The sequence below is a fragment of the Parasteatoda tepidariorum genome, chromosome 3 (genome assembly GCF_982258835.1).
Source record: "Parasteatoda tepidariorum strain Cologne lab strain chromosome 3, Ptep-v5.0, whole genome shotgun sequence".
In the NCBI taxonomy this organism is placed as follows: Eukaryota; Metazoa; Arthropoda; class Arachnida; order Araneae; family Theridiidae; genus Parasteatoda; species Parasteatoda tepidariorum.
Genome location: NC_141757.1, coordinates 61457495 through 61472460, shown reverse-complemented (window position 1 = coordinate 61472460; position 14966 = coordinate 61457495). Strand labels below are relative to the sequence as shown.

At 30.1% G+C, this 14966-nt stretch overlaps 1 protein-coding gene across 1 annotated transcript; it reads left to right on the top strand.

The window, feature by feature from the left end:
- Positions 1-3117: 3117 nt before the first annotated feature.
- LOC107445003 (techylectin-5A) lies at positions 3118-14966 on the top strand. The gene is made up of 6 exons (XM_021147384.4): positions 3118-3274; positions 4883-4950; positions 7185-7354; positions 10699-10804; positions 12467-12631; positions 14637-14966. Coding segments are annotated over exons 1-6 (801 nt in total). The 5' UTR covers positions 3118-3272; the 3' UTR covers positions 14927-14966.

The window sequence follows — 14966 nt, the reverse complement described above, 5'->3', positions numbered from 1 at the left end:
TGTATGTAGTTCTATGTTTAAAAGCTTTCATTCAATAAACCAAACAATAGCAAACTATATTATTCATTTACATATAGAATTTATGTATTGTTTTAAAAGTATTCAATAATCTGCAATCCCTATTAAAATGTAATCAAGCCCACTTAAAATTAGGATTAAATCTAATCGTATTGTAATCATGTATATCACAATTGCTTGAATTTAAGATTACCTGTTATTGTTAGATTATAATAACTTGTAGTTATGATTCCTTGTCATCTTACTTTATGATTACAAGTAGTCACAATGACTTGCAATCCCAGGGCTGGATTATTTGTAATTCTGATTATCTGTAATCACTTTTTATTATAATTATAAATAATCATAACCTCTTGTAATGAGAAACAATAATTATTTGTTACTGTGATTACTTGTAATCATGATCATTACAAGTAGTTGATTACTAAGCAATCTTTATCTATAATTAATTACATTTGTAATCGATTACTGTAATCGATGTGCAACTTGCAATGAAAATGACCCAATGCTTGCTTTTTTCCCTGGTTATTAAGATTTTAATCAGAAAAATTAGTCATGAATAATGAATTCATTCATCAATCATTATTCAAAAATTTGCATAATGAATGATGACTAATGACTAAATCTGCATATGAAGAATAATACAGAATAAATTTATTTTGACTAAAATTAGTCATGAATAAAATTTCCGAGAATAATGCCATCACTCATTCATTCCCAGGCATCTGAGCAGATGAGGAGAGGGAAGGGGGAGGCATAAGGCATGGAATTTTAACTATATCTCGAAATAAAGTCACTTAACCTGATTAACTAGCAAAGTAAACTTTTTATTAACTTAAGTCAAGTAAGTTTTTATAAACTTAATCAAGAATTTTTAACTTATACAAGTTTAAGAAGATATTTTGAAAAGAGTTTTAGTTTACATAAAATTTTTAATAATATCGTATAATATGCCAATTCATTAAACATTTGATAATTGTTAAAATTATCGTAGGTTTTAAAACTTTAATTTAACGAAATTCTCTATTAAGAAGATTAACAATATGGGTGCAGATAGGCTCATTTTGAAAACAGTTGTTCCGAAAAATTTCTTAACAAAAATACCTATCATTTATAAGTATTGCTCAATTCAATTTTAGAGTTAAAAAAATCAGTGATAGAATTTCATGCCTGATTTAAAAAAATGTAACTTAATATTAAAAAAATTATTAGTGCTTAGTAACTGATGCTTTTTCTTTAACATTTATTAAGTTGAATGACTTGCATAAAGGGTTATTTTTGATATCATTTTTTGAACACTCATAAGCAATTTATTTTGCATACCAAACACGAAATCTGGAAATTTTCTCACAAGATCAGCTTTATATTTTTTGAGCATTTTAATGTACTAGATAAAATGTAAAAGCTGATAGCAGCTTATCTGTCTTTATCTTCAGTTGAATTTGGAAAAAGGTGTGACCGACAATCGAACAACCCCTAATTGAAACTCGTAAACCATTCAAATTTTAAAGCATTCAGACAAACATTTAAAAAACATAATGTACTTAAGTTTCTATATTAAAAAATCGCAAGGGCCGCCATCTCTGTTCAACTTGACGTTTTTGTTTTGTTGCGTAAGAACTTTAAGACTTCGAAACTTGCAATTACTAAGATGTGCAGTAAAATATACACAGGAATTACGATGGAATTAAAAAATTAACTTTCGAGAATTAGTTCGAGGATTAATTCTGTTAAATTTGTTGGAAAAAAATACAGGTAGCACGAATGCAACTACAGAGTTGAAATTCGACATACTGAAAGGGCCATTTTCATTTATGAGCTGGACATGATTTTTTTTTTCTTTTTTGAAATTCTTAAATTCTTTTTTGCTTGAAAGTTGTTGCAATTTTAAGTTTACTTTTTACAATTTTTTAAAAACTTTTTTTGCTTTACATTACATTTTATTTTGTCGTGCAAAAACTTTAAGACTTGAAAGCTTGAAATTATGATGCTGTATAGGAAAATGTACAAGGACTTCGATGGAATAGAAAAAATTAAGATTCAATTATTAATTCGCGAATTAACAACTGTTAAAATTCTAGGGAAAAAAATCGTGTTGGCTGATCTACTGCCTACTGAAAGGTAACGAAAAAGTTGAAATTTGATAGGTTTAAAAGGCCATTTTCAATAATAAATTTAACGAGAGTTTTTTTTCTTCGAAATTTTTATCTGTTCGAAAGGAATTTTTTTTGCATTTTTTTTAAAAATAATAATTACTTATCCATTGTTGTAGAAAAATTTATTTTTCTCTTTTATAAATTCTCGTTTTTTTTTAAAGTAAATTAATTAATTTATTAAAACTAAATCCCAAGCGATGTTTTTTACTTTAAAGTAATATATATTTTTTAAAATTTTTAATATGAACAGACTTAGGCTTATTCAAGATTGGCGTGGAAATGTTTTATCAAAAGCGAAACAATATAAATTTTAACAATTAAATGAATATTAATTTTTAGTTATTCACTGAACTGTGGTGCAATAAATAAATAGTTTCAAACTTTTACTCATTGTTTACGCAAAATTGTTTTGCTTTATACAAATATTTTTTTGAAGAGGTTTTTAAATCAGGAAAAATTTGAGAGACCGCAAATCACTATTTTACCTAAGTCCTCGACCTCTTTCTATTGATCATGTGAGTTGGGAATATACCAATTATCTACGAAATTTGACAAAATTTTTATAAAATAGTGCTTTAGCTCAACACCAATTATTAATTCAGTTTAGGGAAAAAATGAAAACTGATTTTTTATTTATTGAACTGACAGACAGAAGTTATGAGTCTTTAAGATAAAGAACAACTCCAAATTATTTCTATAAAATGGAGGAAATTTTTTATTTATTTATTATTATTCCACCTTATTATTCTAGGGTAATGATTCTCCGTTAGTTTTCTTTAGCTGTTACAGTTTTTAAAATCTTACAATAGTCTGAAATTTTATAGAATTTCGATCGAATTTCGTTCTAACATTCTGATTAAAATTCCTTTATCTCTAATCCTGTTTTGCAATGATAAGTGCAGTCGTTTTTACGAATTTTATTTAACATTTGGTTACTGTTAATCTTCAATTCATTACGGCGTGGGAAAACTGGCAAACGATTCAGGTGATGGTATAAATACCTTATATAATTTCAGTGATCAAAAGAGCATAATAGCAAGGAGCAAGGCTTACTTCAAAAGTAAGCCGCAAAATATACTCACAAATTATAATTTAAAAATGTAAGTATTTTTTTTAAGTTTCAATATTTTTGTCACTGAAAATTGACCATTTTTTTGGTTTTGTCTACGATTGACTAAATATTTTGAGAGGTTAAAGGTTTATAAAGGTTAAGTTAAAGGTATATATATATATATATATATATATATATATATATATATATATATATATATATATATATATATATATATATATATATATATATATATATATATATATATATATATATATATATATATATATATATATATATATATATACACACAGTACTATTAGTATGATGCATTTTTAATAAACTCAACATATTTATTTTATATGCTTGCTTATTTAGTATATATATGTTTCATTTTTAAATTTGATGTTAAATTTGAATATGGAAAGATCAAGGATAAAAACTGGCATGAAATTTTTAACATGATCGTGTAAAAAATTATAAAAAAGATGTTCTTGTTCCGTTAAATTAATTATTGACGTTTATTCTTTCAAAACAATATCATATCTTGTGGCAAAAATGATTTTCAAGAGTATATGAAGAGTTAAATAGTTGTATTTATATATATTTTTTATAAGTATATTTTTTTTGCCTAAAAACTGGAGGATTAATGAAATTCTAGGTGCTTGAATGTTGAAAAGAAATCAAGGAACAAACCTATTCGTCATAAACGTTAGGCCAAAAATGATTCTGAATAGAGTCGAACGAAATTTTTCCGACAATATGAAAATGTCAATCGTTGGAAAACACTCAAGGATTAAAGACTTTAATAAGATGAACAAAATAGTTTTTTTGTATTTTTTCCTCATTATCTATTTTTATAATTATGTGCACATTAAAGACATAAATTCACATATTTATTGCAGAATAATATTAAAATTGTTTTGATGAACAATTTCTCATAATGAAACAGAAGTTTAAAATAGTTATTTAGAAAACGAATATTAGATTAGATCGAGAATAACATTTAATTAGAATTCCTTTCTAAAATAAATAAATAAATAAAATTGAATCTTGTTTATTGAATCTTGATTAATTGAATTAATAAAATTGAATTAAATTGAAATAAGATTGAAATAAAATTGAAATATAATTGAAATAAAATTAAATCTTGTTCAATTGTACGCACTTTTTTCATATAAAAAAAGGTACAAAAAATATAAAGCTTGAGTATTTTTATTTTATTAAAAAAAGGCAAAATAAAAAAAGCAGGCACCATATTTGTGTAAATATTACGCAAAAAGTATATTGCAGTTAGATGAATCTAAAAATGAAAGTTAGAAAACGATTTTTAAAACCCTGGATTTATTGGTAGAATTCAAATTTTTTAAATATACAAATTTTTTGGTTTTAAACTTTTTTTTTCAAGTAAAAAATGTTTGTACATTTTCATTTGAAAGACAAGGTATTTTCAAGGTATAATTATTTTATTCAAAGTGCATTGTGTAATAAAAGTTCAAAATGAAAAATTAGAAAATAATTTAAAACGTTTGTATTTGGTTTTAAATATGTTTGCAGGTCTTTTATTTACTAACCTTTTATTTAAAAAAAAAAGGTTAAAAGGGACTTGCTTTTCACTTCGCTGTCTGTACTTTCATTTTTGATTATTTTTGATCAGGGAGCTGTATCTGTTATTACTCTCTGCTGTATTGATGACAGTCTGCGATTGCAACAATTATTTTGAACGTAAGTTTCTGTGAACTTTGTAAATTGTTAAATATTTTGGGTGAAGTTTTGAAACATGTGCTCTCTCTTAAATATGGGTAATGAGGTATCGGCTTAGGTGCTAAGCACGTCGTCTTGAAAATTACAGAATGAAAATTACGTTGCATTCATAATGGGTTTTACACAATAGAGCTTTGAAAAGGGGATTGATTGGTGTTTTGAAACTTAAAATAATGTTTTCATTTTAAAGATAAGAAAAAAGGTAGATTAAGTTTAATGATAAAAAGAGAGCTCAAACTTATAGCTTTTTCCGTTCATTTTCTAAATTTCTTTTCATACTAATACTGTAAGTGCTTCATCAAAGTCAACTGTTTTTCCCGGTTATTAAAATTTAAAAAAAATAAATAAAAATAATGGACATATTCAGATCTTTCTGTTCCACTAAGGAATAAGCAAGTTTTTTCTTATAATATATATATATATATATATATATATATATATATATATATATATATATATATATATATATATATATATATATATATATATATATATATATATATATATATATATATATATATATATATATATATATATATATATATATATATATATATATATATATATATATATATATATATATATATATATATATATATATATATATATATATATATATATATATATATATATATATATATATATATATATATATATATATATGTATTTGATATGTATTTGAAAATATTTTTTAGATTCTCGCTGCATTATAATTAATCTAAGAAATTTATGCATGTAAAATTATTTATTCTATCGAAGTATTGGAAATTAAAATAAATAGCAAACATGTGTAAAAACAGAAGTAAGTTTTTATCTTATCAGCATGATTTCTTCAAGTGGTTTCAAAATACTTTCTATATGCGTCAAAATATTACCTTTCAGTTTTTTTGGTTTTTCGAAATGAACTAAGAATTTACTTAGCAATCATTTACCTATGCTATCGGAGAAATATAAATTTTTTAAAAAAAAAATAATAACGAAAATTTCAATTTTGTTTTTTTATGTTGTTATAAGTGAATCCATTTAAGCAAAATCACGTTATAATCAAAATGTACTTTTAAGATAAATTCTAGGGTAACTATTAAATAACACTGAGAAATTTTTTTTTTTTTTTTTTTTTTTTTTTTTTGTGGCGTGAGATTTTTTTTAACGGAACTCGGATATTTTCACGTCATTGATTTCAAGTCTGCTATCGGTTCAAGTTTAAAAACGTTATATACACCGAAGAGCCATTACATTATGACCACCTTCCATCTAAAACAATGGGCTCGCCCAGATTTTCATGGTTTCTCGCCCAGGAACAATGTTTTCATGAGACACATTAGGACCCATAATCCTCATAGAACAATCCCTGACGTCTGTAAGCTACTTGAACATAGTTGCAGATAAGATTCACCCATTCATGGCAACAGTTTTTCCTGCGGGGGATGGTGTTTACCAATAGGATAATGCACCATATCAAAAGGGTCGAATCGTCATGGATTGGTTCGAGGAACATTCCAGTAACTTTTAAGTCATGTCTTGGCCCCCAAATTCACCTGATCTTAATCCAATAGAGCATTTGTGGTCCTACTTGGAAAACCAAATTCGTGCTGCCATGCTACCCCTCGCAATGTGAGGGAATTGCAGGACCAGTTGGTGAGCTCTTGGTCCCCGATACCTCAGATTACCTATAAGCACCTTGTGGAATCAATGCCACGGCGGGTGCTAGGAGTTTTGAGGGCTAAAGGTGGTCCTACATGTTATTAGCACGGTGGTCATAATGTAATGGCTCTTCGGTATATAACAGGAGGTCTCATAAATGTTGCGACAAACTTTTTAGGGGAGTTAGGGTACATCCTCAGGCACATCATCATCTCATTGGAACCCATGCCCGGAAATGTCGTTGTACGCCGCTAAGGACGCTGAACTGTCTCTTCACATGCTTCTGAACAGGGAAGCTCTCCCAGATGCTTATAACAACAGTTTCAAGCATCGGCTTTTAAGCAGTTTTAATTCGAAAGATGTGCCTTAACTCCTATAGAAGTTTGTCGCAATATTTATGGGAGTTCTTGTTTTTTATAACATTTTAAAGTTATGCATTTAGACAAAAAACAGACTAAAAATGTCATTTTGAAAAAAAATCTGTAGCTTTGATAGCAAAACTAATTTCCTTACATAATTAATTTAACTTTAAAAATCCTTATTTACTTAAGGTTCTGCTATATCCAAGACAAATTGCCCGAAACCAATTGATTGCGAAGGCTGGCTTCTGAATGGATACAATAAAACAGGAACTTACACAATTTGGCCGAGAAATAGAGTGCTTCAAGTTGAATCATTGGATGTCTTCTGTGACATGGATACCGATGGAGGAGGATGGACAGTAAGATAAAATTTTAGGCAAATAAAATTATATTCGTCGGATTTTACATTTATTCTAAGAAAACACTTTTTATTATATAGTTGATAATAAAATAAAATTAAATTAAATAAAAATATTTAAAACTTGAACTTTTAGTTTATACTACTTTGAAATTTTTTACTTTATTTTTGTCATAAAAGATGTGGGATGCAACAATTTCAGAAAAATGGGGAATTTTCGGTATTAATAGAAGTTTTTTTAAGTAAAGCATTCCCTCTGCAGCCCGTTGTGGGCCGGGGGTGAATGGAAGTTCAGGCTCCACAATTTTACGACCAACGGCTTGATTGTGGCAATGTGGTTAGCGTTGTGCACAGGTCGCTTTTACTTCTCAGAAAATCAGGAACCCATCGATCTAAAATTCCGTGGGCTTCAAGCCGCCACTGAGGAACTTCTGTTCACTACAATGATAGTCCAGTGCCTTAACCACTGAGCCATTATGGTTCTATAGAAACCTCATACAAAAGTTCATTTATTTATAACATGTATTTTCGTTAGACACAGAGCTCTAGTGATTTGAGCACTCTAGTTTGTCGGAAAATTGTTTGACTGTAATTACCTGTGACGGTAACAGCGAAATGTATTCAGCATGTTGGGAAACGATTGAAGTTTGCACGGTTAATAAACGCATTTCAATTGATAAAAACTATTTGGCTATAAAATCACTACAGACTGTTTGTAACAGCCAGGAAAAGAATTAAACGTGACTTGACATCAGGATCTGTGTTCTCTAGCTAGTCGAAAAGTGGCTGAAATTTAATTGCTAGATTCCACCGTCATAGACTCGAAGGCGAGTGAATAAAGTTGTAGAGGTAGTAATAAAACATCTTGGACATTTATTGATTTATTGGAGTATTTAGCAAAAATTATGGGTTCTTACCTGAAATTTCAAATTTCTATAAATGTTTTAATTTCTTTTTTCTCACCAAATATATTTCCGATTAAAATAAATCCAAAACATTGATTCTTAAATTAGTAGCTCTGAACATCCATAGAAATTTTAAGAAGTTTAGGTTAAGTTTTTTTTCCAGTTATATAAGTGATTACCGTTTTTAAACCATGCTTGTAGAGATTCTCTAATGTGATAATCCAAAAAATGACGTGATTTTCTGGAGCAATCGGATTTCTCAAGCATCTGACTGATTTATTGTAATTTCTGTCTGATTTATATGTTGTTTTTTCAGTCAATGCAATAAAATATCGTGAAATCTAGACAACTTCCTAAAGTTTTTAGCACATCTAAATCTTGATAAATACACGAGAAAGCATTAATGATAAGAGATAGAGCAAACAAAGAATGAAGTATATATATAAAATTTTTTTTTGTTGATATGAGGTGTTCATATAAAGTCTGATTCGCTCAAATGGTAGTTATACGCCAAACATTTCCTCAAATGCGTAGAAATTAATTTCTTTTCTACTTGTATTTATTTGATCATCTGAATTAGAACTGACAGAACGCCAGTAAAAATAACAATCAATTCGCTGTCACTGTTCTGTCTGCGTTTTCACTCAAATGTTTACTTCTGGCTTCGACTGTGATAAATATATTAATTTTGCAACCGCTTCTTTAATGTCAACAATTTTCCTAATTTAGATTTTCATTTAAATTTCTAAGGAAATAAATTCGCTTTCGAATTGACTTTGAGACAATGTTGAGACCTGTTGAAATGGAAGATAAAACGACGAAATTAGCACCCCCACAATTTGGAGACTGATTTCCTTGTCAAACCAAGGCAGTTATTAGGTCTAGAAGTAGAATGTGAAGGTTTTAAATTATGCTTTTTATGATTTCTGTATTATAATTTGTCGGACGAGCTCAATGTTTAATACTTCATTCTATTCGAACAAAATTATAATTAAGAAAAATAGCTCGAAAAACTTAATGAGAATACAAATAAATCACCCACAGCAAAATATGTTTATAAAGGAAAGGACAAAAAGAAAAGCTGGATAACTCAAACTGCACGAGTCACTAAGCAAAATTAGGTCTAAATTTGTCTAGTATGTAAAGGATTGTAGTATTTGTGTAGTATGCCATACAAGATTAATATTAAGCACATCACACTTTACTGTTTAAATTAGTAACGGTCTTCTATATTGGTTCTCAAAGTTTTTTTACAGCAACTGCTTATTTTTGTAATATTTTAATCAGATATTAAAAAAATAAAACTAATTATAAGTGTTAAACGTTAAGAGGTAGATAGGATTCAATTAATATTCGTTATACTACAAAAATGGCGAACTATTCAGCATCTGTATTTAATAAAATGTTTAAACTTGGTTAATTTACCAGAAATTAAAAATATTTAACTAATACCTGATTTCTTTTAGAACTCCAGTAGAAAGTTACTGAGCTGTGAAATTCTATCATTGATTTAAGACTTATTACTATATGCGTCGTCAGTAAATAAAATTGTGAAGACGCGCTATATATTTTTTTCTTAAAACGCATTTTGTTATTTTATGGGATTTTATGAAGTAGGAGCAAATACTCATCATTCGTTTCAGAATCTGTCACAAATACTTTTTTTTTGTCTCTGAAAAAAGGAACTGAATGATTGCTTTCTTAAATCATGTCAAAAATTAGTATTATAGAGAAATATTTTGGAAGTTATTTATTTGTAGTTTTATTTATTTTTATGTTGTTGTGCTGTTGTTTATAATGCCACTTACCAATATCAGCTACCCTGCTTGGTGAAACCAAGCAAATTTAATCAGAGTATATACGTTTCTTGTTTGCAGTGGCGCCATCTATGGCCAAGAATGCGAATCCAGCCACACACACGTCACAGCCCGTTAATTGGGCAGACCCATTCAGTCATCCAAAGATCGTAACTTTTATCTGAACTAGAGAACGATCAATCTCCAATTCAGTACCCTCAGAGGTATTGATTTGTTATGGGAACATAGAGGACTTGAGACCCGTCAGATTTAACGTGCACCAGCAACCATTTACAATACGGGGAGTCTTCGGCCCAGCGGGGATCGAGCTCACGACCTATTTGGGTTCAATACCCTACCAACCAGTCAAGCCCGACATTCCAGTTATATTTCTATTTGAGAATTTATGCAGATTGTCACTAATTATTATAAGGAGCATTTTTGGCCATTTTTCTGTTATCGACGAATTGTATGAGCAAAGGATTGTTGCTCCATTGAATTTTTGACACCAAACAACGCCAATCATGGTTGAATACCTTGATCACTTGTGACCTAAAATTTGATGGATATTTTAAGTATTTTGAAATGTCATTGCATTCTTCTTCTTCAGACACCTAATAAAATGTTACGCTTGTTTTTAATAGGTTATTCAGAGAAGAGGAAACTACTCGAGGCCAAAAGATTATTTTTATAAAAATTGGTCCAGCTATAAATCTGGTTTTGGAGATATCGAAAAGGATTTCTGGTTAGGTATATAAAGTATTTTTTAACCATTCTCTTAGTCGTCCTTAAAAATTAAGGAAAAGAAAAATTTAATTTTATATTTAATTTATTTATATATTCAATATCTATCACTTCTTAAACACCGGCTATACAATATGTTAGCTTAAATCCGTAGCCACCTTCTTAACTTTTAAATTATTTTTGCTGTAGTTATAAAAGCGCTCATCCCATAGCACTATAGTAAAATAGGTCATCAACCGTATAAGTGGGGTGTCGAGCTTATTTTTCCTCTACTTAACTGCAATTAAAAAAAAAAAAAAAATGGTGCAGAGGAAGGCTCAAAGCTTGTACCCCTTAATGTAATGAATCTTACTTTTTGTGTATGCTCGAAAACTTTTAAAGCCAATTGACGTTTTGCGTATTCAAAGATAATTCCATGCAAAAATATCTTTTAATAATTATTTATTAGTTGTAAACATTTTATCTAATAATCTTACATTCATATTACATTATCTACATTTTATCTAAATTGTGAGGTATGCAGATTTTTCATTAATTTAACGAATGTAATTTTAAATTTCAAAATACTGAATTTGAACAAAATCGGCCAATAATTTCTGATAAATGAAATTTTAAAAACTCATATTTTTAAAATTTGAGTTCTCAGGAACTATTTGACCAATTCTGTTCGCTCACATTACGTATTTTGCCATATAAAATTACGTTCTTTAAATTGATGTCAAAGTTTTTTCCGTCTATTTTTAAATAAAATAATAAAAGTAATAAATAATTAGTAAAAATTTTTTTTTTGCATTTCTTTACACGAATTTTATAGTTATGCACAATAAAATTTAGATTCACTTAAAAATTTCTTGAATTATAGAAAAATGCGCAAAAAGTAAAATTAACATAAAGGAGTTCAAATTTTGAGCTGGTCAAACTATTTGGACAATATTTCCCAGATTACGTATATCATCATCAAAAAAAGGTATGCTTATTAAGAGAAAGTACGTTTTTGCGTCTGATTTTGTAATTTAAAATGTCATCTGCAGAAATCAATGAGCATATTTGTGGTAAATCCTCAAAACATTAAGTTTGAGTCCCAGTTCGTGAAAATTTAATGATTAGGTCGAAAAATACTCATATTTTTAACCACTGCATATATGCTCTCCATTTTTGACCGCTACTCTCATCTCCTGAAATAGCTAAAGTAGTAATACGTTTCCATTCATTGGAAGCACATTTTCGATTAAGATTTCCAATTTTTTCTGTTTTTGGAGTTCATAGAGCACATTTGCATTCAAAACGAAAATGGTGCGCTTAGTTATGATTGGCTAGCATCATTATTATTGAAATGAAGGGCTTTGGACAATACAATGATAAGCCACACCTCAAAATTGTTCAGGAGAGTCTTTTTGTTGAATAACATCACAATATTGAAGTAGCAAACATGATGTCTTTACCATTGTAGTGCTATCTAATAAAAATTGCAAAACAGTCTATGTGGAAACAAGACTAAGGAACTTGTATGCAAAGATGTCTCATTCGAAAAAAAAAACGGCTTATCACTATATTGCTCCAAGCCCTTCAAATTTATATAGAATAATTACGATATTGAGGGGTTATTATATGTTTCCTTTTTTTAAAAAAATGCATAAATCAAAATCTACATGTTAAATAATATTTCAGGGAATGACAATATATTTGCTTTGACTAACCAAAATCTGTACTCCGCCCGTTTCGATTTAAAAGATATACGTCATGCTAAGAGGTATGCTCTGTATGATAAATTTTGGACTGATGATGAGGCACACAATTACACCCTTCACATTGAAGATTACACTGGAGATGCAGGTAACTTTTTTAGTTTTATTTTACTTTCCAATTTAAACATTACTATTATTATTTCCACATTGTACCCGTTTGCAAATGGCAGCGAATTATTTCGTTCATTCAAAGTAATTTAGAAATTTCCTTCATATTCGGAATATTATATAATGTGTGTGCATCTCGATTTTATCTTAATAAACTTAATTATCTAATCTAATTCCAATTCGGCATATCACTATTAGTTATGTTTCTAAATCTTCTTTTTCTTCTTTAAAAATTAGACGGTCGGCAAAGCTCCCCCCATCGATGTTGTCGTTTTTTTTGTTGTATTTCACTTTGGTTCTTTTTCGCTTGTATGCACACCGAAGAGCCATTACATTATGACCACCTTGCTAATAACATGTAGGACCACCTTTAGCCCTCAAAACTGCTAGCATCCGCCGTGGCATTGATTCCAAAAGGTGCTGATAGGTAGTCTGAGGTATCTGGTACCAAGCCCTCACCAACTGGTCCTGCAATTCCCTCACATTGTGAGGGGGTAGCGTGGCAGCACGAATTTGGTTTTCCAAGTAGGACTACAAATGCTCTATTGGATTAAGGTCAGGTGAATTTGGGGGCCAAGACATGACTTGAAAGTTACTGGAATGTTCCTTGAACCAATCCATGACGATTCGATCCTTATGTCATGGTGCGTTATCCTGTTGGTAAGCACCATCCCCAGCAGGGAAAACTGTTACCATGAATGGGTGAACCTGGTCTGTAACTATGTTCAAGTAGCTTACAGACGTCAGGGATTTTTCTATGAGGATTATGGATCCTAATGTGCCCCATGAAAACATTGTTCTTGGGCGAGAAACGAAGAAAACCTGGGGGAGTCCATTGTTATAGATGGAGGGTGGTCATAATGTAATGGCTCTTCGGTGTATATGTTGTAGCTTAATTGAAAAATCTGTCTCTTTGCAAGTGTCATCAGAATATATAAGCGTAGCAGGTTAATTTGAAAAAAAATTTGAGCATTTCCTAATCTACCTGATATGATTTAGTCCTAGTCCCCACAATCAGCCTATTTACTTTTAAACAATTTAGAAAACGTGGGAAGAATATTTAAATTAGTTAGATTTTGTTTCTTATAACAGGTAGGTAGGCACTTTATTTAATTCACACTACAGCTGCACGGTGGGCTATTGGCAATGGTCTTGGAAACATCCCTGAGGATGATCCGAATACATTCCATCACAATTTGTGAGCCCACTTCCTCAATTTAGACATAGATTTGGAGGGAAAGGAAATTTTCTCCAGATCCTTGTACCCACGGTACAGCTCAGCGACCGACTATAAGACTTTCGAGTCCACAGATTTTGCCGTGCCTCGCATGCACTCGGTGGATCTTGGTGGAGTCGAGGATCGGCTCTGGGCTACCACGGTCTGTTTATTATTACAATAAACCATTAATAAGGTGAGTTACAATAAGCCTTCATTTAGTGGACTTAGTGCGAATTTACGAAATAAATCTTAATTTAGAATTGCTAATATATTTTCTGATTAGCCTAAAGGTATGTGGGCTCACTGCGTTAAGCGTAAAAAGTATCATGGTGATTAGAAAATATTGTAGAGTTATTAAGTTTGACAAGTGCATTGCAAAAAGTCGATGACATTTGCAAAAATCCTTATTTTTTTCCAATTTGCTGTGATATATATATATATTTTTTTCCAATGCCGACCTGCGTTAACAGTTCGTCAATTCAGGCATTTACAGGGCAATTTTTGTTGGCCTCTCTTTCAGGAGCGCCATATTAGGTGGGACAACGTTGCTCCCACAGTATTGACAGATAGTACAGAGAAGGAAAGAACATCCATGCCTTGCCCAGGATTCGAACCCAGAACCTTTCTGATGCAAGGGCAGTTCCCTAACCCCTACACAGGCTGGTCGGCTTGCTGCGATATATACTCACATATTTCTCCTTAAACCATTTTAGAATTTCACTATGTTTTTAAGATGTTTTGAATTCCTTTGCTATCTCTTTTACAGGTGATGCGATGAAAACGCACAACAATATTCAATTTTCTACAAAGGACGTAAAGAATGATTTAAATGGTAAGGACAGTTGCGCTCACATCTTCAGAGGTGGATGGTGGTACAATGCTTGCCATAATGCCAACTTAAACGGGTTGTATCTACCAGGAGAGCATCCCAGCTACGCAGATGGTGTCAGCTGGATAATTTGGAAAGGAGGTCATGAATCACTGGCCTCAGCGGAAATCAAAATCAGATCTAAGAATTTTAGAAAGAGAAGGGTTGCGTTTGAGTGCAATAACTGAGAAATAAAAATGTTTGATTAAATTTTTATTACCCATGGAA

Excerpts from the sequence above, each read along its gene's own strand:
- LOC107445003 (XM_021147384.4), top strand. Across the intron at positions 7,355-10,698 it reads CCGATGGAGGAGGATGGACA|GTTATTCAGAGAAGAGGAAA; the intron begins GTAAGATAAAAT and ends TGTTTTTAATAG. Across the intron at positions 10,805-12,466 it reads CGAAAAGGATTTCTGGTTAG|GGAATGACAATATATTTGCT; the intron begins GTATATAAAGTA and ends ATAATATTTCAG.